Source organism: Procambarus clarkii, chromosome 23 (genome assembly GCF_040958095.1).
Source record: "Procambarus clarkii isolate CNS0578487 chromosome 23, FALCON_Pclarkii_2.0, whole genome shotgun sequence".
NCBI lineage: Eukaryota > Metazoa > Arthropoda > Malacostraca > Decapoda > Cambaridae > Procambarus > Procambarus clarkii.
In genome coordinates, this window is record NC_091172.1 from 32,521,024 (window position 1) to 32,546,070 (window position 25,047).

General features: G+C 42.5%; 1 protein-coding gene across 1 annotated transcript; it reads left to right on the forward strand.

Moving 5' to 3' along the window:
* The first annotated feature begins 5,208 nt into the window (after positions 1-5,208).
* On the forward strand, positions 5,209-22,155 carry LOC123763896 (rRNA N6-adenosine-methyltransferase ZCCHC4). The gene is made up of 10 exons (XM_069330120.1): positions 5,209-5,427; positions 7,752-7,950; positions 8,350-8,497; positions 10,216-10,416; positions 11,525-11,636; positions 12,625-12,747; positions 13,228-13,338; positions 13,670-13,833; positions 17,583-17,768; positions 21,995-22,155. Exons 1-10 carry the CDS (start codon positions 5,355-5,357, stop codon positions 22,112-22,114), a joined length of 1,437 nt encoding a protein of 478 aa, XP_069186221.1. The 5' UTR covers positions 5,209-5,354; the 3' UTR covers positions 22,115-22,155.
* Positions 22,156-25,047: the final 2,892 nt, after the last annotated feature.

The following is a 25,047-nucleotide window of genomic DNA, read 5'->3' on the forward strand; positions in this document are numbered from 1 at the left end:
TTGAAGTTTTATTTATTTCCTTGATTTCTCTGAGCTATGAAGGTGTTATGACTAGTCCGATGCTGCTGTTGGTAAATATTTATGATTTCATAATAAACTACTGAGTACCCGGCGTTGTTCAGGTGACGGAGGCCACATCTACACTACACAACACATATGTAAAAGAGTACTTGAACTGCAACCAATAATGAAGAATTGAACACCGTGGGACCTCTGTGCCTCCCGGGTCTTGTATGGTTCTGGACCTAGATTCACGAGGCTCCATGTATTTCTTCTTAAGTATGTGTGCTACAAAGGTTCCTAAGTACCTGCTAAGAACGCGGCAAAGTGCGATTCAGAAAATTATACTTACGAAGATTTTAAGTAGTTCACTTAGGTCTCGCTAGATGTCACTAGGGCTTTTAGTTTGGCCAATCAGAGAGAGGGCAACATTTTTCATCTTACAGCTGTAGCCAATCACGACGCTGGCATATCAGAGCTTATCTGTGATCACTTGCTACTTATTTACGTCAAATTTTCTTATAAAATTAGTATATTTAGAAGACAAACTATGTTTTTCAGCTTGTACAGTCAGCACCGACATTTTAGTAAACATATATGTTATTTTTTTTGTTTTACCTACGTAATTCTAAGAGATAGTGTATAGCTTTCCTTGTCGCTCCTAAGATTTGAGAAGCAATGATATTTATTTACATACTAGCTGTACCCGGCCACGCGTTGCTGTGGCTCAGCAACGCATGTACGTCGCTGAGCCACAGCATCCTTCCCCAGTCTCCCAGTCCTCCCCCCTATTTCCCCCACCCCCGTCACCTCGTCCTCCCCACCATTCCCCCCTCCCCTGTCCCCTCGTCCTCTCCACCATCCCGCACTGCCCTGTCCTCTTGTCCTCCCCACCATTCTCCATTCCCCTGTCCCCTCGTCCCGACCATCTCCAACTTCCCTGTCCCCTCGTCCTCCCCACCATCCCCACCAATGTCCCCTTGTCCTCCCCACTATCCCCCCACTTACATCCCCTCGTCCTCCCCACCATTCCCCACTCCCTCGTCCGATACATTCTTAAATGGTCTGATGTTTCCATCAGAAAATTGGGAACATCAAATGGTCTGATGTTCCCATCACTGAACTATAAGAAAAACAGTTTTAAAAATTAAATGAAAAGCAATACAAAAATAAACTATACTCACAAAATGTTCTTCGTAAACATTTTTTAGTATGGTAAACAACACATCTCAATTCCGATGCAATGTCACTCAAAATAATTAAATCAATATGAAAATAAATCAAAATATATGAAAATATAATTTGTCAATGCAATCAAAAAAATTAAATTGAATCGTGTAATATTTAGTAGAGTGTGTGTTCCTCTTACATGCAACAGATGGCTCTGTTTCTTAAAAAAAATGTTTTTACCTGCCACAGGTGTGGCATCTGAACTTATTCTTATGAAATGAACGGTATGGTAAACAACACAGCTTAACTCCAATGCATTGTCACACAAAATAATTAAATCAAAATGAAAATAAAACAAAATCTATGAAAATTCAATTTATCAATGCAATTCGGAAACACTGAAATGGAATTGTAACATATTTAGAATAGAGTGGGTTCCTATTACGTGCAACAGATAGCGCTCTTTTTTAAAAAACAACAATATGTTTTTACCTGTCACAAGAGTGTCATCTCTATAGTAAGTACATAAAAACACGCGCGTATTCGAATGAAACATTGTGTCAAAATTTCAAAGCAATCGGTGAAGAGGTTTCGAAGATTTCCCTTACATGAAAAACACCTAAAAAACATAGTTTTTCAAAAAAGCATGTTTTTCCCGTCACAGACAGGATATTTATATTGTATGTCTATAAAAAACCCGCTTGGATGCGAATGTAATGTTGTGTGAAAATTTCAAAGCAATCAGTGAAGAACTTTCGGAGATTAGCGATTTTGAACAAACGAACATTTCCAGTTTTATTTATATAGATATATTTACCTAAATTTACCCAAGGGCCACTAACTATCTAGTGCACTACACTACACTACACACAGAAATCACAATAGTGTGACGCATCAAATCCACAAATCCACAAGGGCCGTGACGAGGGTTCCAACCTACGTCCGAGAGGATCCCAGATGCTGCCTTAATCGACTGAGCTACGACATGGTTAAAAGAATTTAACCATGTTCTATCATGGATCAAAAATAGAACTATCTAGTGGCCTCGACGAGGACAAATAGCCGAGGGCTTGTTAAGTCCCGCCAATTGTCCTAATGATATTTTCTAGCTGGGTTTTAGCATTTACGGCTTCAGCGGGTAGGCGGTTCCAAGGATTTATAACCCTCTGTGTGAAAAAAAATCTGTTTTCAGTCCTACTTAAGAGAACATACTCTCCAACACTATATCTGTGATTGCCCTGATATCGGTGACTTCAGACCAAATGGTATGAGGTACTTTGAGCTCTGTAGTTACTTCATACACTCAGGAATATTAGAAGATATTCTTGTGCTGTACTCAGATTTTGCCAGTGTAGGCTAATAGATCAGCCTTACACTTTCTTATTCTCTCCTGATTCCATGTATGACTGGCCGTACATGTGAGGTGGGGATGTTGGATGAGCTTGTAGCTGGTTTATGATCTACACGGTAATCTTTCATATAGAATTGGGTAGCAGCACATTGCTGTGTATACCTAAGCTTGCTAATAAAGAATAAGTAATAAATATTTTAAATTATAGCTTGTATTATTATTATTATTACCAGTATTATCCTTATTAAATCATAAAATTTATCCGTGGATCATTAAGATCTCGTATTGATATGTAATGTTAGTAATGTTGACCAAACACCACACACTAGAAGATAAAAAGAAGACAAAAGTCTCATTAATATTTTTTGTGAATTATTAAATTGTGCAGTACGTCTCAATTTTTCACTTCTTTGGATATACATTAGAAGAAAATAGAATGAATAACCTATAAATATTTGTTTCATTATATTTTTTTATTTAATTAACTGGATCAATATTTTTACAGCTGACAGGATTTGTTTAACTCACAGGCGCATTATCTGTTAAAAAAATTGGTTTATAGTTACACACAATGGTGCTACACAGCCTTCCCGGCTTGGTGCCTTCTTTTTTTTTTTTTTTTTTTTTTTTTTTTTTGAGATATATACAAGAGTTGTTACATTCTTGTACAGCCACTAGTACGCGTAGCGTTTCGGGCAAGTCCTTAATCCTATGGTCCCTGGAATACGATCCCCTGCCGCGAAGAATCGTTTTTTCATCTAAGTACACATTTTACTGTTGCGTTAAACAGAGGATACAGTTAAGGAATTGCGCCCAGTAAATCCTCCCCGGCCAGGATACGAACCCATGACATAGCGCTCGCGGAACGCTATGTCATGATAATTGATGTTTTGATAATGTTTATGTTTTGATAATTACTTATTCCACACCGCGAAATTGTGTAACAGGAAGAGGTCTTGGACCCTACTTCCCTCTCTCTTTTTTTAACAAGCCATAATAGTCCATATAGTTATAATTATTGGTTTAAGTATTAAATGAGAAATATTTTTGAAGTTTTTACCCTTGCCTAAGATCATTTGTGCAGCATATTTTTCTTTTATGTCTCACCCAGATTTAATTTCAAAATAAAACCAAACAAAATAAATTAATAATGGTTATGTACAGCTAAGGTACACCCCCTAGCTATACTTATTACTAGGTGAACAGGTGCATTTGGTGATAGAAATGCTCCCATCAGGCCCGGGATCATCGCCTCTCATATTTCCTGTTCACCAGTGTTTATTTACTTAATAACTACTTGTATAATATCTTGCTATTATAAAACTAATTCTAAATATCATAAAAACATATGTACTACAAGTTTCAAGCAGAGAATGCATATATAGTTACCACGAAGGACGCCACTTGACGAAACACGCCAGCTAAATTGTTTGTTTATTAGAAAATCAATCCTCCGCGTTGTGTAGGTAGAGAAAAATTATATCCAGTTTACATAAAGCTACGAGTGGTCCAGAGCAGTCCTTAAATTGAGGCGGGTAGTTACGAAAATTGTCCTTCTTAAATGCCTACCTGTATACCGAAGTAGCCGCTACGAAGATGCTAAGAAGAAAAACATTCGTAAGTATGTACCACACCACACAGTAGTGTGGTGTGGGAGAGAGAGAGAGAAAACATAAATAAATAAAAATAAAAAAAAGTAGTTAGTAAACAGTTGATTGACAGTTGAGAGGCGGGCCGAAAGAGCAAAGCTCAACCCCCGTAAAAACACAACTAGTAAACACGTAACTACTTCGTGAATCTGGCCCGAGTCTATGTTGAGATCGACCTCATGGTCATCCTGGTGGTATAGTCTCCGGAGTGGTAGTGGAGGCAATACGTCCAGAGCGATGATAGGGGTCCTACTTCCCGCGCTTTTTATGCCACCCAGGCTGGCCGCACCGCGCCTTGCGGAACGCGATGCGCAATTATCTCTTCCTTCCCCATCAGAAACTCCACCGCCTTTCGTTCAAAAGGCAGTGGCCATTACTCGCTACACATGTAACCGAGTCTAAGCCGAGCAGTAGTAACATCTAGAAGTCTGCTGATTTTATTGGATGAACCATAGATGTGTGGCTCCTCTTGCATGATAGTATGATGATAGATGGAACTACTGGTGTCGATTTCACTTTGCCTCAGATCTACAAGATTTTCAAAATTCAAAATTCTAAATTTGGTTGAATTTCTTGGTGTACTGCTTCTCTCAGATTGCTCATTGACAATCCAAGGTTACACTCTACGTCTCCTTTAAAGGCAGATTCTTTGGCTAACTCATCAGCTCTATCATGCATTCGGAGGCCAACATGAGATGGAGACCACATGAAATGGACTGTGTTACCATCCTTAATAATTAGTCAGTCAGTCTGTTGTAGGGTTGCATCCTGGGCGGGGTCAATAATTCCAACTTTAGGGAGGGGGGGGACCCCAACAAAAGCCTAACGTGTATGAATACTCTCTGGCTTCCTGTCCCCCGACACAACGAAATTAAATTAAAATTATTATAAATTGACCACACGCCTATAAGGCTCCTTTCTAAGTTTCACTTAGAGGGTTGACAAATTCTAGCAATAGATGGCGCTGCAATAGTCTGGTGATATCTGGCATCGTTATCACGTGCGACTTTCCTTTCCTTTGATGCTTCATCTGACGTCATCACAACAACAACAACACTGTCCTGTGCAATTCCCGATAGTTCCCACCAAGTCGTAACAAAAAAAAAACAAATTAGAGCGTCTGACTTCAAGAACTGAGGCACCTAAAGTCTAACCCAACGTGACAAGAGCGGAGCACCCGAGCCATGGCGGGCACAGGGAGGCTGGGGGTGGACCTGGTTATTGATGACACCCACACCAACCCGTCCTGTGTACACGGTAATGTTGTCTCAGACCCGTCCTGTGTACACGGTAATGTTGTCTCAGACCCGTCCTGTGTACACGGTAATGTTGTCTCAGACCCGTCCTGTGTACACGGTAATGTTGTCTCAGACCCGTCCTGTGTACACGGTAATGTTGTCTCAGACCCGTCCTGTGTACACGGTAATGTTGTCTCAGACCCGTCCTGTGTACACGGTAATGTTGTCTCAGACCCGTCCTGTATACACGGTAATGTTGTCTCAGACCCGTCCTGTGTACACGGTAATGTTGTCTCAGACCCGTCCTGTGTACACGGTAATGTTGTCTCAGACCCGTCCTGTGTACACGGTAATGTTGTCTCAGACCCGTCCTGTGTACACGGTAATGTTGTCTCAGACCCGTCCTGTGTACACGGTAATGTTGTCTCAGACCCGTCCTGTGTACACGGTAATGTTGTCCCAGACCCGTCCTGTGTACACGGTAATGTTGTCTCAGACCCGTCCTGTGTACACGGTAATGTTGTCCCAGACCCGTCCTGTGTACACGGTAATGTTGTCTCAGACCCGTCCTGTGTACACGGTAATGTTGTCTCAGACCCGTCCTGTGTACACGGTAATGTTGTCTCAGACCCGTCCTGTGTACACGGTAATGTTGTCTCAGACCCGTCCTGTGTACACGGTAATGTTACACGACCCGTCCTGTGTACACGGTAATGTCACACGACCCGTAGTGTGTACCCGGTAATGTCACACGACCCGTCCTGTGTACACGGTAATGTTACACGACCCGTCCTGTGTACACGGTAATGTCACACGACCCGTCCTGTGTACACGGTAATGTCACACGACCCGTCCTGTGTACACGTTAATGTCACACGACCCGTCCTGTGTACACGGTAATGTTACACGACCCATCCTGTGTACACAGTAATGCCACACGACCCGTCCTGTGTACACGGTAATGTTACACGACCCGTCCTGTGTACACGGTAATGTTACACGACCTGTCCTGTGTACACGGTAATGTTACACGACCCGTCCTGTGTACACGGTAATGTTACACGACCCGTCCTGTGTACACGGTAATGTTACACGACCTGTCGTGTGTACCCGGTAATGTCACACGACCCGTCCTGTGTACACGGTAATGTTACACGACCCGTCCTGTGTACACGGTAATGTCACACGACCCGTCCTGTGTACACGGTAATGTTACACGACCCGTCCTGTGTACACGGTAATGTTACACGACCCGTCGTGTGTACCCGGTAATGTCACACGACCCGTCCTGTGTACACGGTAATGTTACACGACCCGTCCTGTGTACACGGTAATGTCACACGACCCGTCCTGTGTACACGGTAATGTCACACGACCCGTCCTGTGTACACGGTAATGTCACACGACCCGTGCTGTGTACACGGTAATGTTACACGACCCGTCCTGTGTACACGGTAATGTTACACGACCCGTCGTGTGTACCCGGTAATGTCACACGACCCGTCCTGTGTACACGGTAATGTTACACGACCCGTCCTGTGTACACGGTAATGTTACACGACCCGTCCTGTGTACACGGTAATGTCACACGACCCGTCCTGTGTACACGGTAATGTTACACGACCCGTCCTGTGTACACGGTAATGTCACACGACCCGTCCTGTGTACACGGTAATGTCACACGACCCGTCCTGTGTACACGGTAATGTTACACGACCCGTCCTGTGTACACGGTAATGTCACACGACCCGTCCTGTGTACACGGTAATGTTACACGACCCGTCCTGTGTACACGGTAATGTCACACGACCCGTCCTGTGTACATGGTAATGTCACACGACCCGTTCCTGTGTACACGGTAATGTTACACGACCCGTCCTGTGTACACGGTAATGTTACACGACCCGTCCTGTGTACCCGGTAATGTTACACGACCCGTCGTGTGTACACGGTAATGTTACACGACCCGTCATGTGTACACGGTAATGTCACTCGACCCGTCCTGTGTACACAAACATGATCGGTAAACATGCTGTATAAATACACTTCAATGAAATATAGGCAGGAGTGATGAATTTTATCAATAAATTGGCACCCCTTAATTTTGTTTTTAAGTCATCTCTTTACTTTCTGAAACTGTTAATGTAAATTCTAATGTTAAAAATCCATACAGCCTTTTGAAAAAAGTTCTAAATGTTTGCCATTTCTCATCAGTTATGCAAGATTTAAAGCAATGAAATTCAATACACAGGTTAAATATATAAATCTATCATAAAAGACTTGTAACTCATTATGTAAATCTAATGATATAATTAATTTTTATTTTCATATTATTGCCATCAGGTCCCACTGTGCTGTTTGAGAGATTCCAAGGTAATGGACAAAGCCGAAGATTCTATGCTTGCTCAGCCTGCAGGGACCGACGAGGGTGTACCTTTTTCCACTGGGCTGACCAGAAGATCACTAGTAATAAGCAGGCACTCTGGGCTCATCTGATTGTAGAATCTACTCCAGCTAGGTCACATGAGGAAGTATATAAAAGGTAGAGTCAAGAATACTAAATACCAATTTAGTCAGTTAATTTGCTGCATGTGAAAGTAGCTATGAGCCGAGAGGCACATAGCTACTGTACATTGCATTGTTTTCACTTGTGAATGTCAGTTGAATGCATGTGCAACATGAAGACCATTAAGTATTTGTAACTTCCCCATTAGCAGACTTCACTTAAAATTGTAATCCAAAGAAGCCTGCTTGTATGATAATTTGTTATTGCCTTTGGTATTAATCTGCTTGTTCTCTCAGATGGAGTTTTCCTGTTGCACTTCACAGGAAAAATAAATTATAAAATATGTTGCATCTTCATATATGTCTAACATATAGTACAGTATACTTCTTCTATATTGTGCATATGTTGTTACTTTTTTCATCTCTATCCATTCAGTTTGGAAGCAATAAAGAAATTACCAGTGACTGACCGAAGCTACTGTACTTCATGCTCAACTTTACTGAGGAAAAAGGAAATATCTGATCACGGTTCATGTGTCCTTATTTCCCCAATCACTAACAAACACCTAAGTCATCCATCAACAGTAAGTGACACGTGCCTGCACATGTTCGAGTGACTTTTCTGCCCAAAATGTGTGATTTCTGGTTGTAGTAATGAACGACTTGAAGTCATGATGCTAACATTGTTCTAAAATTGCTTCAGTATGTTTGTGATCTATTTTTGATATACAGTACAGTATTTCATATAATTTATCAAATCAATTTATCAAATCACATTGTGATTATTATATTAAACTGTATTTGAAAATCACTTTTTCTATGGAGAGCCCCTCCGGCTCCCTGGAGCTATCGGATTAATGTGTAATATGTTAGACTGGGACATTAGCTATGGGAGTTCGACCTACCAGGGACCACGAACCAGAACCTTCAGAGGTTTCAGGAAGCAATGGCCCTGGAAAACCCCCCAGTGGTTGGGGGTTTTCCTTATCTGCTATCGACCTGGGTTAGGCACCCAGAAAGATAGGCATAACAAAACAAACCCCACATGGTATGAAACTACAGTAACAACTAAAAACCGAAAGAATGGCAGAACTCCCTCTAATCCCAAGGAAACAAGCAAACGTCACACTTCACTCCGCACTGCTCGACCACGCAGCCCTCCGTTTCCTAGGAGGGGGAGGGGGGGAACCTCGGACATCACCATGCGTGGCTCGTCTGTCCAGCTTCTTGAGGTTTGGCTCTCTGTGCGTTTCATATCCGGGGAATGTCCAATGTCCTGGTGAACAGCCTGTTTTGGTTCATTTCCCTGTCCACGGAATGGATGGTCGACGCCGACTCCTTTCGTTGGCTCTGCTGGACATACGGACTCCCAGAGGTGGACCTTTTCGCGTTGTCGCGGTCTTGGCATCTCCCAGTCTTGGCCGCCCATTATTTGGTGAATGTCTCTGCTCCTGAGTGTTCCTGTGTTCCTTTGGGTCGCAGGTTGCAGCCAATTGTCTCGACTTTGCATTGAGTAGTTTGTGGCAGCCGCTTCCCAGGTAAGTCCCTCTTTTCCTTATCTTTGGGTATGTAGCTCCAGGGAGCTGAAGGGGCTCCCCACAGAAAACCAGTGTTGAATGTAATGAAATGCCATTTTCTGAGTGAGCCCCCGGAGGCTCCCTGGCAATCCCTCCCTCCCTCCGGTCAGCGTTTCTTTTTGCGTTGTTTGATGCTTGGCTTCCGAACTGGAGTGTTAGGTAGCCGGCGCAGGGAGGTTTGGGGTTCACCCATTACTGTGCGGACGAGCTGCGTGGTAGTGGAATGTGATGTTTGCTGGTTTGCTTGTTTCCTTGGGATTAAAGGTAGTTCTACCTCTCTTTTTGGTTTTTCGTTGTTAGTTTCTTACCATGTGTGGTTTGTTTTGTTATGTGTACCTTTCTGGGTGCCTAACCCCGGTGGATGGCAGATAAGGAAAACCACCAACCACTGGGGGTTTCCAGGGCCATTGCTCCCTGAAACCTCTGTGAAGGGGCCAGGTTCTAGCTTGTGGTCCCTGGTAGGTTGAACTCCATAGCTAATGTCCCAGTCTAACATATCACACATTAGTTCGATAGCTCCAGGGAGCCGGAGGGGCTCACCCAGAAAATGGTGTTTCATTACATTCAACACAGTTTTTTTTTATCATTCAGGCAATTCCTCCTCACTAGTACTATGAAAGGAGGAAAATGGGTAATTATAATACATACATGAATATTTGATGTATGCTTAAAAGTATTTATCAATAGATGGCTACTTTCATACAGAAAGTATTATAATTTTACAGATTTTGCCTTCCAAGGAAAGTTCAAAACTTGAAGCTCAGTATCTGTTTACGACCAGCAGTGTGACTGTCATCACTGGCATGCTGCAGGCCTTGAACACTTCAAAAGTTTTGTGTGTTGGTACTCCTCGCATCCATGAAGCAGTAGCAAGCAGCCCACACCTGAACATGTCCTCACTCATGATGGACATAGATGACAGATATGTAAGTGTCCAACTTTCTTCAGGCTAAAGCTACACTTGGTAATGCAATATTATTAGTTCATGATCAGCCTTAACCCTTGAATTGCACAAGGGTTACATGAGGTATTGTGCAGACAATGTCACATTAACGTGGTTGAAGATACGATGACCAAAACGCACATCAGAAAATGGAGAAACGACGATGTTTCAGTTCGTCCTGGACCATTATGAAGACGTGATAATGGTCCAGGATAGACCAAAACGTCATCGTTTCTTTTATTTTTTGATGTGTAGTTTAGTAATCAAGAAGCATTATCTTTTGTCTTTCTATACTGTATTATTAAATGCTATGCCCTAAGTATAGAAAAATGTCCCAAAAATAAGTCAATTTATAAGATGGCAGACATTTACTGGATGCCTCGAATACAGATTGGGAACATCTATGTACTAGCGGGAGTTTAAAAAAATTGCAGAGCACCTGACACAAATGTTTTTATGCATGTGTCAAGGATTAAACATGTTGATAAATTTGTGTGTTATTTGTGTGTTATTTTCAAATGCAACTTCTTGGACTGGTCGCCATAACAAAGCCCTTGCAGGTCAATGTTTGATCTCCGATGGCCCAAGTGGTTGGGCACTGTTCCTTTCCTTCTTCCTAGTCCCGTGTCCTATCTCCTTTCCAAGTGCTAGTCATACTGGCTTAGTGTTTTCTCCTCATAATTACCTTATTTTTAAATGTGTAGTTGATTGATGTTGCCTTGTGGCCAGCATGTGGCTGTCATCTGCCCAAATTATTTTCAGATTTAAAATAATTCAGATATCTTCCTTGCACCAGTATGACTTGACACGGATGTTTGAGAAGATCCCTGTTGTACCTGTGCAGAAAGTCATCCTTCCCTGGCAGTGATGGTCCTGTCTAGTGACACATTCAATAATCTTGTCTAGTAACACATTCAATAATCTTGTCTTACGGATTACTGTAGTTGAGCGTTTTACCCAGAAAATAGTTTTCATATACACTCACCTTGATTCTGTTTTATATTCACAAATCTTATCCTTTGAATTAACCAAAATCTACTCTTTGAGTATTTTATTTATTATATTTTGCTTACGATATAATTTGTTGACAGTGTTCGTTCTTCCCGCCCGAGCAGTTCATCCGATACAACATGTTCAACCATCACTTTTTTGATGGGGAGAAGGCTAAGGACACCTACCAAAGGTTTATTTCTGGAGATGAAAGTAAGCATTTCCTGAGGAAACTTGTGTATACATGTCATTACAAATCAAATTGTTTAAATGACTACATTTGAGATATAATGCCCCACTTTTAACACAATTCAAGAATTATTTGTTTGTACACCTGTAAGACTAATGTATAAATTGCACAAGTGATCAGTGAGCGTTGAAGCAAAGTTTAAATTGTTCTTTAGCACCAAGGCACAGTGTGCTGTGAACATGTCCTGATGAAACACAAATTGAAGAACTACCTCAGTTTATTTAACATTTTGTCTTTAGGAATAACAATAAATATGTACAGTGTGTGGCTTAATTTAAAGCAGTTTGTCTTTTACTTAAACCTCGATGGAAATGATGTAGAAAAAAATGTAGAAGTGAGAAATAGCTTGTCAAATATTGTATAGGGTACTGGAGCTTTAGATAGAATTGAGTCCAGGGGAAGGCTTCTTCAGCACTTCACCTCTTTCTGCCCTGCACTTCTCAGGAGGTAATTACAGTACAATTTCCATGCAGATGCTATATCTATGTGCAAGCAACACTTACATCCCATGGCCTCGGAACAACACCAGGTCATCATCATCATCTTTCCTCTTGTTCGCTTCCTAAGCAGTCTCTTATGCAATACTGTATAGGATGTTCCCACTATACAGTATTGCATAACCACTCGGTATCCCATTTCTGGCTTCAGTCACAGTCTTACTCCCTTCTACCATCTTTTGTAACGTGTTCAGATAATATATTTTGTTACTGTATGCTTTACTTACCCTTTTGTCTGGCTGTTATTGTATACTTGAGAGTATTTTAATTAAGCTTAATTGAAGCACACATCCAAAAGTGGAATCTGTAAGGTAGATGCACACGAGAATATTTTGTGAATCTTATTCAATTTAATTCAATGTGGTGAATGTGTACTGGTTTTAGAATTAAAGAATTAACTATTGATTTGAAAAAATATGGAGGTTTATTGCACTGAAGTAATGTGTATTTTCAGATTTAGTGCTAGTCACAGACCCACCTTTTGGAGGACGGATGGAGTTACTTGCACATAACCTAAAAAAAATCCAGGAGGACTGGAGAAGAGCCAGGGGTCTAGACTCTCACCTGGAGCTGCCAGGTTTGTTATCACACTGAACATAATGTTACCTACCTGCCTGTCGGTTGTCATATTTGTATTGTGTATATTCCGTACGATGAGAAGGATGGTAATACCAGTCTCCGTGGTGTAGTGGTAAGACACTCGCCTGGCGTTCCGCGAGCGCTTTGTCATGGGTTCGTATCCTGGCCGGGGAGGATTTACTGGGCGCAAATCCTTAACTGTAGCCTCTGTTTAACTCAACAGTAAAATGAGTACTTGGTTGTAACAACGATTCTTCGCGGCGGGGATCGTATTCCAGGGACCTGCCCGAAACGCTACGCGTACTAGTGGCTGTACAAGAATGTAACAACAGGCATTATAACTTGTTTGCCATAGACTCACAAAGACGAAGTATATGAATAAAATAGTTACTGGTAATTAAACAATTTTTTAATGGTTTAAAATTTTATTTCTGAATTGTTTAATCTTTGGCACTGTATATTTATTTCTATTTTTCAGTCTTGTTCATTTTTCCTTACTTCATGGAGCCACAAGTTGTATCTAACTTACCAAGTTTGACAATGCTTGACTACCAGGTGGATTATGACAATCATCCACTCTACTCATCAGGTTGGTATTTAGACATAAATTGATATGGCACATGTTGTATTCACATATTAGGAAATGTGTGCACTTGCTTCTGTTCATAGTATAGTTTATCTCTTTCATTTTATAACTGTTTCAGGTATGATGGTTTACCTAAAATATTAGCTTGTGAGTTTGTGGAAAACTCCTCTTTGAATATTATTCTGTTGCTTCCACTGGTTATATATAATGCACACACTTTAAACTTGCAACCTGCAAGTTATAGGGCATTGGCACCACATTTTCCTACAGTACATGCAATTGAATGATTCTATTTTTGTGATTAATATTCAATATTCATTTTTTTTTTTTTTAGGGCCAAAGGGCATGAGAAATGGATCTGCTGTAAGAGTGTTTGTGAACCGTCCACAGTCAATGTTTCCATTGCCTGAAGAGGCTTATAGATTCTGTAAAGTGTGTGATCGCTGGGTCAGCATTAACAACCTACATTGTGACAAGTGCAATGGTTGCATGTCGAAGGTGAGTGCAGGCTCTTACTGTTAATGTGTGTGACAAATTGACTGGTGTTATTTCATTAAGATGGTGGCTCCATATATTAGAACCAGAAGCACATAAATATATTATTATTTCTGCTAGAGGTGCACAAGCTGTGGGTTCATAATAGTGTGTATATCACTTTATTAACTTTGTGTTTGTAGCTGTATTTTGATGCTAGTGTACATCACCATGTTGCACCTTGGCAGAGTGAGTGAAGTTGTCGTCATGCACAATGCTTGTCTTTCCTTGTCATCAGGGAGAATGACTAGGTTATTGAAAGTTGAACACTATGAGCAAGAGGTATTTTTGTACTTGGAGGAGTTCATTGACAAATTCTTGCCGAAGCCTCCCCATTTTCATTGCCAACATGTGGTATTTTCTATCTACATGATTTCCTTTTTTTGTGGTGATGCTGTTCTAGTGCCATTATACTCTGGTCTCTCCTACCCCTTTCTTCCCTGTTTCCTTTTTTGTATATTGACACTACATTATCTGTCTTTCAGTTCTGTGATAGTTCTATTTCCAGTGACATATTATATATCATAGTAAATGGCCAGAACAATGCTTTCAATCTATCTTTTGGTACAGTATTCATGGTCAAATCTTATTGGGGAAAACTATCTTACTGTCTTAGTCATGTCTAACTCTACCAAGTGCCTTCTTGTTTCATCAGAGTCCTCCAGTGCTGCTTGGTTTGATTCCATCCTTAGTACTGTACTTTGTAAACGTGACCCTATGTTTACAAGAAAGATATGCAACTCACCTATGCACAAGTGGCCAAGGAGAAGGAAAAAATAGAAGAAGCTGTAAAGGAAGCCAAACACTACAGCAACCTAGGATAAAACAAACATTAGGCTGGAAGTCAGAAAGGAACTGGCATCAAATCCTAAATTGGTGCAAAACACAGTTGATTGAAGTAAGTCTCTGATAATTTTTGGTTGCAAAGAAAAGGAGATAACATTTAGATCAGAAAGAGCTGTAGAAGAAGAGAAAGTAGTTGATAAAATTGTTTGCCTCGTGGAAGGTCTTACTACCATCGAGAATGTCTGCGACTACAGGAGGATTTGAAAGTACATAAAAGGGAAAGATCGACTTTTGAGGATCACCCTGAATAGTGCCAAACAGTTGGAAGAAGTACTAAGGAATGCTAGAAAATTACAAAGTGATGAGGTAGGGAAAGCATAGTTGTTAAGACGAGATCTTTCAAGAGAAGACAGAGAGAGAAGCTGAAACTGAACCTCGCCGAGGCAAAATGTTTAAATGGGAGCAGGAATGAAGAAGAAATCGATTCTCTTTTCTACAAAGTGATAGGGGTAAGCAGACCAGTAAAGTGGTACATAAAGGCAAACCAACAAAATCATTAGAGAGAGGGGGAGTGAAGAATAAGGAGAGGGGGGAACAAGTTCTGAAAATTGCATTCACCAACATAGATAGAGTGAGATCAAAGATACTGGAGTTAAGTGATGCAATACAGCTGCAGACACCAGGCATTGTTGCACTCACGGAGATAAAACTTGAAGATGATATTTTAAATGAGGTCATATTCCCATGAGGCTTCCCACTGTTAATTGTGTGCCGCGGCCTCTATGTCCGGGGCGCGTTTTGAGTTGATCCGGTTCCGTTCTTCCCTGTTCGCGGGTGAAGGTGTCCCGGGTTATCCGCCGTGTTATTGCGGCTTGCCTGCCTGTGTTCTTTCCCCATGCCCAGTGGCATTCGTGGCTTCTCTGCTCTTGCTGCTGTCTGGACGGAGTGTGCTTGCTGTCATTCAGGCACGGATCTTTTGGTGTTCGTATAGGGGCCTTGCTGCTCGTTGTCTCGTGTTGTTCCCCGGGCTCTTTCGGGGCTGTGTCGCCTTGGGTTGGTGTTTGCTGCCGGTTGTCTCACTTCCGTTGAGGGGTGCGTTGTGTCAGCCTCCCGATTCCGTCCCTTTGACCTTCCTCTGTGAGTAGTTAGCTCCGGGAAGCTGACGGGGCTTCCCCCAGAAAACCAGCGTTGAATGTAATGAAACGCCATTTTCTGGGTGAGACCCGGAGGCTCCCCGGCAACCCTCTCTCTCTCCGGTCGGCAGTTTTTCGCATGTTTTGACATCCAGCCTCAGAACTGATGGGTGGATAGCTGGCATGAGAGGTCTGGGGCTCCCCCTTCCCCCTTCTGGGGAGGGGGGAGCTGTGCAGACAGTGACGCGGTGACATGTGACGCCATACTAGTTTGCTTGTTTTCTGTTGGGGAGTTCTATCCACTAGTTCGGCTTTTGGTAGCAATTTTAACCAGAATAGGGATTTGTTTTGGAATGTTTACCATTCTGGATGCTTGGCCCGATCGATGGCAGACATAGAATGATTCCAACCACACGGGGGTTTCTATAGGTCATTGCTTCCCTTGCCTCTCTGAGGGGGCCAGGTTCTGGCTCGTGGTCCCTGGTAGGCCCTAGAACTCCATACACATGACTGATGCCAAAGTCTGACATTAGCATATCAGCCTGGTAAAGCTCCGGGAAGCCTCCGGGGTCTCGCCTCGAAAATGGCATTTCATTACATTACAACGCTGTTATTTTTATCTTTTTTTTTTTTTTTATTTAAGAAACATGGAGCAGCCTACCTGCTTAACACCGAATGAACATTTTTGACATTTGTTCTGTTTTTCAAAACATTTAATTTTTTATTTATTTTTTTATTTAGAAAACATGGAGCAGCCTACCTGCCGAACACCGAACGAATCTTTTGCTATAAGACAAATAAAAAAAATATTGAAAAAATTTGAAGAAAGAAAAATGTCATAAAGGTTTGTTCAGTGTATGTAAGGTAGGCTGCTCCATTATTTAAAACATCAAATATCATATTGATGTTTTTCAGTGGTAGAACGGATTAATGTGATTTCCATTATTGTCAATGGGGACATTAATTTTGTATGACGTCCGTTTCACATGACTATTACGGCGCCGGAACGGATTAACGTCGTTATTTGAGGTTTCACTGTACATGGATGGCGAAATACTAAAGAAATTGTTCACGACTTTAGTTAGACCAAAGCTGGAATATGCAGCAGTTGTATGGTACCCATATCTTAAGAAGCACATCAACAAACTGGAAAAGGTGCAAAGACATGCTACCAAGTGGCTCCCAGAACTGAAGGACAATAGCTACGAGGAGAGGTTTGAGGCATTAAATATGCAAAGACTAGAAGATAGAAGAAAAAGAGGCGATATGATCACCACATACAAAATAATAATAGGAATCAATAAAATTGATTGGGAAGAATTCCTCAGACTCGGAACTTCAAGAACAAGAGGTCATAGATTTAAACTAACGAAACAAAGCTGCCGGAGAAATATAAGAAAATTCACTTTTGTAAACCTAGTGGTAGACGATTGGAACAAGTTACGTGAGAAGGTGGTGGAGGCCAAAACAGTCAGTAGCTTCGAAAGCGTTATATGACAAAGAGTGCTGGGAAGACGAGACATCACGAGCATAGCTCTCATCCTGTAACTACGCTTAGGTAATTACTTAGTACTTTATATAGTCATGTAGGATCATATTAAGTTCCTGTAGCACTGATGACCAAGTGTTATCCTATCTAAAAGATCATGAGTCCTGTATGTACTACAATAGGCTCTTACTGTAGGGAGTAACTGAAAGTTGTAGTTAGAAAGCTATTTTGCGTATTGACTTGAAGCTGTAATTTTTAGGACTTTTTGTATTTTTTTTCTTCAAAATTTGTAATTCTTTTTTCAGGATGGACGAACATACAGACACTGTGATGAATGCATGAAATGTGTCAAGCCTTCATGGATCCATTGCTCAAAATGCTTAAAGTGTCAACCACAGGACCACAAATGTCAAACACATAATGCTCTGGAATTGACTTGTCACATGTGTGGGCACTCAGGACATAAACGTATGGACTGTCCAAAACGAAAGGTAAGTGATTTCGTCACACTAAAGCAAAGGACTCTTGTTTGTGTTCTCACCTTTTCTAAATGCAAACAAAGAGGCAGCTCATAGGTCCTACCTCATAACCATTAATTAAATCTTTTGATAACTCCAGTTTCTTAAATTTTGCCCATATATGCACAAATATAAGCCACATATCCTTTTCTCTTCTCCCTTTTCCCCTCCCTACCCAACCCCCGACCAAAAAAAATGCCCAGTGTTGAATGTAATGAAATGCCATTTTCAGGGATGAGACCCGGAGGCTCCCCGGAGCTATCCAGGCTGATATGGATATATTAGACTATGGCATCAGTCAATGTGCATGGAGTTCTAGGCCTACTGGGGACCACGAGCCAGAACCTGGTCCCCTCAGAGACGCACAAGGAGCAATGGCCTATATAAACCCCTGTATGGTTGGAAGCATTCTATGTCTGCTATCTAACTGGGTCAGGCACCCAGAAAGGTAAGCCCCCAAAACAAACACCTATTCTGGTTAACATTGCTACTGAAAGCCGAACTAGTGGACAGAACTCCCCAAGTGAAAACGAGCAAATGAGCATGATGTAACCACGTCGCTGTCTGCGAACCCCCCCCCCCCCCTCCCTCCCCAGGAGGGGGAAGAGGGAGCCACAGACCCTTGCGCCGGCTACCCACACCCCAGTTAGGACGCTGGATATTCAGTTTTCTGTCAAACAGGACTCGGCGAGTAACGGTCAACCATATAAAATCTAGTCCAAGTGCAGTTAAAAGCTCTGTACCTCAGGGTACAGTCCTTGCACTGCTGCTTTTCCTTATTCTCATATCAGATATAGACAAAAATACAAGTCACAGCTTCGTATCATCCTTTGCAGATGACACAAAAATCAGTATGAAAATTATCTCGGCTGAAGACACTGAAAAACTTCAAGCTGATATTAATAAAGTTTTCGACTGGGCATCAGAAAATAACATGATGTTTAACAGTGATAAATTCCAGGTACTCAGGTACGGTAAAAATGAGGACCTTAAACATAATACAGAGTACAAAACACAATCAAATGTACCCATAGTAGGAAAACAGCATGTAAAGGATTTGGGAATAATAATGTCTGACGACCTAACGTTTAAGGAGCATAACCAAGCAAATATTGCGACAGCCAGAAAAATGATAGGATGGATTACGAGAACTTTCAAATCCAGGGATCCCATCACAATGGTTGTACTCTTCAAGTCACTTGTGTTGTCCCGTCTTGAGTACTGCTCAGTACTCACTTCCCCCTTCAGAGCAGGAGAGATTGCTGAAATAGAGGGAATACAGAGAACATATACGGCACTCATAGACGCAATAAAGCACCTAAATTATTGGGATCGTCTCAAAGCCCTCCAAATGTACTCACTAGAAAGAAGACGAGAGAGATATCAAATAATATACACCTGGTAGATACTGGAGGGCCAAGTACCAAATCTACACAGTAAAATAACAACGTACTGGAGTGAACGATATGGAAGAAAATGCAGAATAGAACCAGTGAAGAGCAGAGGTGCCATAGGCACAATCAGAGAACACTGTATAAACATCAGAGGTCCACGGTTGTTCAACGTCCTCCCAGCAAGCATAAGAAATATTGCCGGAACAACCGTGGACATCTTCAAGAGGAAACTAGATGTATTCCTCCAAGGAGTGCCGGACCAACCGGGCTGTGGTGGGTATGTGGGCCTGCGGGCCGCTCCAAGCAACAGCCTAGTGGACCAAACTCTCACAAGTCAAGCCTGGCCTCGGGCCGGGCTTGGGGAGTAGAAGAACTCCCAGGACCCCATCAACCAGGTATCAACCAGGTAACCAGGAACCGGCTGGGAGCCCACACCAGCCAGTCGTCGATGTAGGCCAGAACCCGAACACCTAAAAGAAGCAGATGGGCCGCCACGACCGGGGTAAGGCATGTGAAAACTCGAGGTGCCAGATTCAAGTTGAATGGAAGGCAACCCTGATGCCCCACAACAAAACTGAGCCAGTCCCTGAACCCCGGATGAATCAGAACATGCTAATAAGCATCCTTGAGTTCCAGGCACACTTTCCAAGTACCCGGCTCAAACAGAAGATGGACCTGGGACAGAGGAGTTATCTGAAAGGAGGGACAGTAAATCCACTGGTTCAGACGGGACACATCCAGAATGAATCTGAGGTCCCATTTTGGAACCGGAAACAGGTGGGAACCCACCTGAAGGATGAGGTCGTTTCGACCACGCCCAAGCGAACCCAATCCGTGATGACCCGACTGAGTGCAGAAGAGGCCTGCCCCGCCAACCCCAAACCCCCCGAAGGAGGAAGGGCAACCCAATGCCACCGCAGGCCGCACGAAATGACTCAAAAGTCCCACAAATCGTGGGACCAGACTCGAGCAAACAGAGCGAGCATCCCCTCCATCGCCCCGTCAATGGGATGAACCAGGACAGGGCCAACGTCCCTTACGAGAACCCTACCTCCGCACAGAGCAATCACTGCGCCGACCAGATGAAGACGGTTCTGAAGGCTGCGCCAGCTCCGAAACTAGCACCACTGGCCTACCACAATGAAATGAACCCCGAGTCCTGGCACGATCCTTCTGGGAAGACCCCCCCTCACTGGAGAACCAACAAGTCCAACATGGGATGACAACTAAACGAAGCTGCATGCAGATACTGCACAACTGCAGACTCTGCACACAGCAACGGGTTAAAAGGCGAAGAAAGCCTAAGAGCCAGTGCCCAAGTGGATTCCACAGAAGCAGCAAGCACTGCCTGCTGGCATGCGAGATGGGAAGCAAAAAACAGCAACACAGCATCCTGCAGGATCGATGCAAACAGCTTCAAAAGTGTAGACAACGCAGGAACTGGCGAGGCTAACGCACCAGATCCAGGAGTGGCCCCAAGCGTCTCCACATCCACCTCAAGCCAGTCTGAGGACAGTTCGAGAAGGGGAAAAGAATCACAAGGCCGAAGCTGCGGGTCGACGATCCGGCTCCATTCGAACTGCTCCCCGGTGGTTCATTGTCTGAACCAGGGGAGCAGGGGAGGCGCATTGAACCCCCCTGAACCCAGGGGGGTTCAATGCGGTCCTTGGTTCTTTGGCGCTGGTCGCTATGGGTGACTCGTCTGCTGAGTTTTCGGGGTTTGGTTCTCCTGGCGGTTCACGTGCGGGGTCCAATGTCTTGGCTGATGGCCTGTCTCGTTTTGTTCCCCTCGCCACGAATGGACGGTTGACACCGACTCCTTCCGTTGGCTTTGCCAGACGTTCGGACACCCCGATTTGGACCTCTTCGCGTCGGCGTGGTCGCGGCGCCTTCCTCTGTATGTGGCGCCCTTTCCCGACTGTGAGGCCATTGGGGTCAACACCTTTCAGCAGGACTGGTCGAGGTGGGGGGTTCCTGTACCTCTTTCCTTCGGTTCAGCTGTTGCTCCAGGTCCTGACTCATTTGGAGACTTACCAGGGGAGAGTTGTCCTCTTGGCCCCTTGGTGGCTGGCCCAGCTGTGGTTTCAGGCGCTGCGCAGTGAGGTCCGGGGCCCCCCTCCCCCTCCCGAGGGGGGAAAGGGCTATGTGGAAGACTGGCGTGACAGTAAATTGATTGTTTGATTGTTCTTTGGGATTGTAGGCAGTTTTCTACCTCTCTGTTCAGTTTTTGTTCAAGTTTTTACCATGTGGGTTTTGTTTTGTTATGCCTACCTTTCTGGGTGCCTGACCCCGGTCGATGGCAGATAAGGAAAACCCCCAACCATATGGGGTTTTCCAGGGCCATTGCTCCCTGAAACCTCTCTGAAGGGGCCAGGTTCTGGCGCTGGTCCCTGGTAGGTCTGAACTGCATAGCTAATGTCCCGGTCTAACATAACATACATTAGCCCGATAAGCTCCAGGGATCCTCCGGGGCTCACCCAGAAAATGGCGTTTCATTACATTCAACGCTGGTTTTTTCACAAAATATCCTTGTAAATTAGGCATTTCATATATGCCAGCAAATATGATACTTATAACTTTGAGAATCTTGTGTGTTCTTTACTGTATATTATAACATTAATATTTGGGTCACATTGTTTATTATTGTTTATTAAACAAAATCCATTATAAATTCTTTTAAGTTTACTTGTGTATTTTGTTTATGTTGTCATTTCAAGCAATTTTTAAGAAGTTTTGTATCAAAATCTTTTTCTTGGGGGTGAGGGTGCCACATGTAGAAATTCCAGATATTTTTTTGTATTTCAGGTGTGCCACACCTCAATTGACAGAGAAGCTAAAAAGAGAAAGAAGAAGAACAATTATCCCCAGAGTCTTGAAGATGAGAGGGAGAGAAATCTAGAAATATTTTCCCAATTGGCAACATAGTATTTCTGTGATAATTTTTAATTATATTATCCAATATTTAAGTACAGTATCTATTTTTTCAACCTTTTTTGTGCACTGTCAGTTGTACCTTCTTTTTCATGATTTAAGAAAAAACATGCTTGCATTTTTCTCCACTGTTATCTTGATATTTAGTAGTTTCTCGTCAGGGGTCTGGACGATAGAGCAACAATCTTGCTTCATGCAGGTTGGCTTTCAATCCCCGAACTTACACAAGGGGACTTGTCCAGCTGCTGGAAGAAAGCAAATGTGTTGCCTATCTGCAAAAATGGAGATAGAGAAGAGGCACTTAACTATAGACCAGTGTCACTCACAAGCATTCCTTACAAAGTACTTGAAAGAATTTTAAGATTGCTTGCATATTTGGGTTAACTTCCACACAACAAACGTGTTTCCTCATATATACGTCTGAACCTACTATAATTATTTATCAGTTGATAACCTGTGGCTTAATTCACTTTCATATCCTCTCAAAAAATGCTTCCACTGGTCACAATTCAATTACTGGTATTTTCAAATCTAAATCTGCACAAAACCAGTTTTCTTAAGTCTTTGCAAGGATCCTAAAAGAATGTAAGAACGAGCTTAACCCCTCAACTGCGTAACGCGCCTGCTGGCCCTCAACGGGGGTGTGCAACGCGCCTCTGGGTACAGTATTTATATTTTTAGCGTTCCATTCAAAACTCCCGCGGCTACATGGGTTCACATCAGCTTCCTCAGGGCTCTTGTAAACAGACGCCATCTTTAAAAAAAATCGTGGGCCACATTCCTGAGTGTGAGAACCTCAGTACTGAGTGAGCAACCAAGACTGGCACACGCAGCAGGAGCTCACAGCACTGCTGTTCAGCATTGTGACCACAGCATTGCCTAATAATATATATATATATATATATATATATATATGTATATATATATATATATATATATATATATATATAAAATATGTGTGTGTGTGTGTGTGTGTATTATTTAGCCATGATAGTAATACAGAAGAGTCTGAGTGTGATAATGACTGTGTACAATGTTCAAATATCAGTGATTCAATGCTGTTCACGATGTTCACAGCACTAGCCACAGCACAACAGCATTATTTCTTCCATCTAGGAATCAGACAACTTCGTAGGTTCCATTACAAAATAAACTTGTGGTCAATTATTCATTTACAGGAATTGTGATAATTGACATTGTCATTGCCTGGTCATTGACCAGAATTGTGATAATAGCAGGATTGTGGTGATAATTAGCGCTGTGTGTAGTATTGTGAGAGGAGGTTTGGTGAGGGAGGGAGGGAGGGAGAGACTCCAGATAGTGTCATTGTGTGGCAGCCACTTCTGTTTTGCTCACCATCTAGCATAGCGGTTCACTATTGTGAATATACATGTACGTGGGTATATACAATGTGTGTATGTACCCATGTACATATGTGCGTAGTATTGTGGGAGGAGGAATTTTGGTGAGGGAGGGAGGGAATCGAGGTAGCCTCACCGTGTGTGGCAGCCACTCTTGTTTTGCTCACCATAGTGGTTCTATGGTCTTAGTGGTTCGCTATGGTGAACACATATGTACACGGGTATAAACAATGTGTGTATATAGTGCAATAACAGCAACAGGAGTATGTTGGGAGGAGCTATTTTGGTGAGGGAGGTGACGTTGTAATCGTAGTGTCGTCTGCTGGCTGCTGTGTGATTTCTCATGTAGTGTATGGTGACCACTGTGCTGACAATACAGGCTTACTTGCATAGTTCTGGTGAATAAAACATGTAGATACGTATATATAACATGTGTAAATAGTGTAATAAAAACAATAATAGTATGGTGGGAGGAACAATGTTGGTGAGTAAGATGTTGGAGTGAGGGAGGACTGGCTGGCTGTTGCTGCTCACACTCACAGAGTTCTGAGTGTTGATGGTGAATGTATATAGTGTATAGTGTGTAATATGTTGTAAATATACATAAATGAACATGAAACATTGGTGCGAATAACAGTTTTGTGGGAGGAAGAGTGATGGCGAGTACGATGTTGGAGGAGTGAGGGAGGACTGGCTGCATGTGGCAGCTCACACTCTCGGAGTTCTGAGTGTATTTATGGTGTGTGTATATAGTGTGTGATACTGTACAGTGTGTAAATAGATTGTATGTATACATATATTAATATGATACATTGAAAATATGTGCCGGATATGTGTACACGTGTGTCATACATGTAACACTGTGTCTTCGGACAGTACGGATGTTCTACTGCCATAATATAGTGTACGTATTCATTATATGTAGGATTGGCATGAAAAAACAAATAAAATATATTTGGAACCGTGTGCAAAAATTGAACAAAAATATATTCATGGCAACTCACGCATCTTGACCCCAGGCACCCTACTGGCCCCAGGAGCTTACACCACTGGCGACCAGGGATTGATGATGTCACGTGCGAACTTACGGACCTTATAGCAGCCAAACTATTCGACTACAATTTCGACTTTTTGTTAACATACCCATACTTAGGGAAGGGGTTTTGACACTTTCAAATAAACAAATAATTTTTTCCAGAGAATTTATTTCCTGCGCACTGGGGGATTGCCATATTTGGAAGCCGAGCAGTTGAGGGGTTAATATACCCTTGACTTGTATATTTATTAATTGTTACAATCTAGTAGAGTACCAAAATTGTGGAGAGTTGCAAATGTTTGAGAAGGGATATAGATTACTTGCATTGAATTATTGGCCTTAACATTCATTGTTGGAAAATTGCTTGAATCACTATTCTCATTAGCCATTTGTATACATTTTGAATAAGTAATTATCAAAAGAAGGCACCAAGCTGGGGAGACTATATAGCACCATCAAAGTCGCAGGATGTTCAAAAGGCGCTAAATATCACTAAGGATGTCAATATGAGAACAAAAGTACATAAGGCA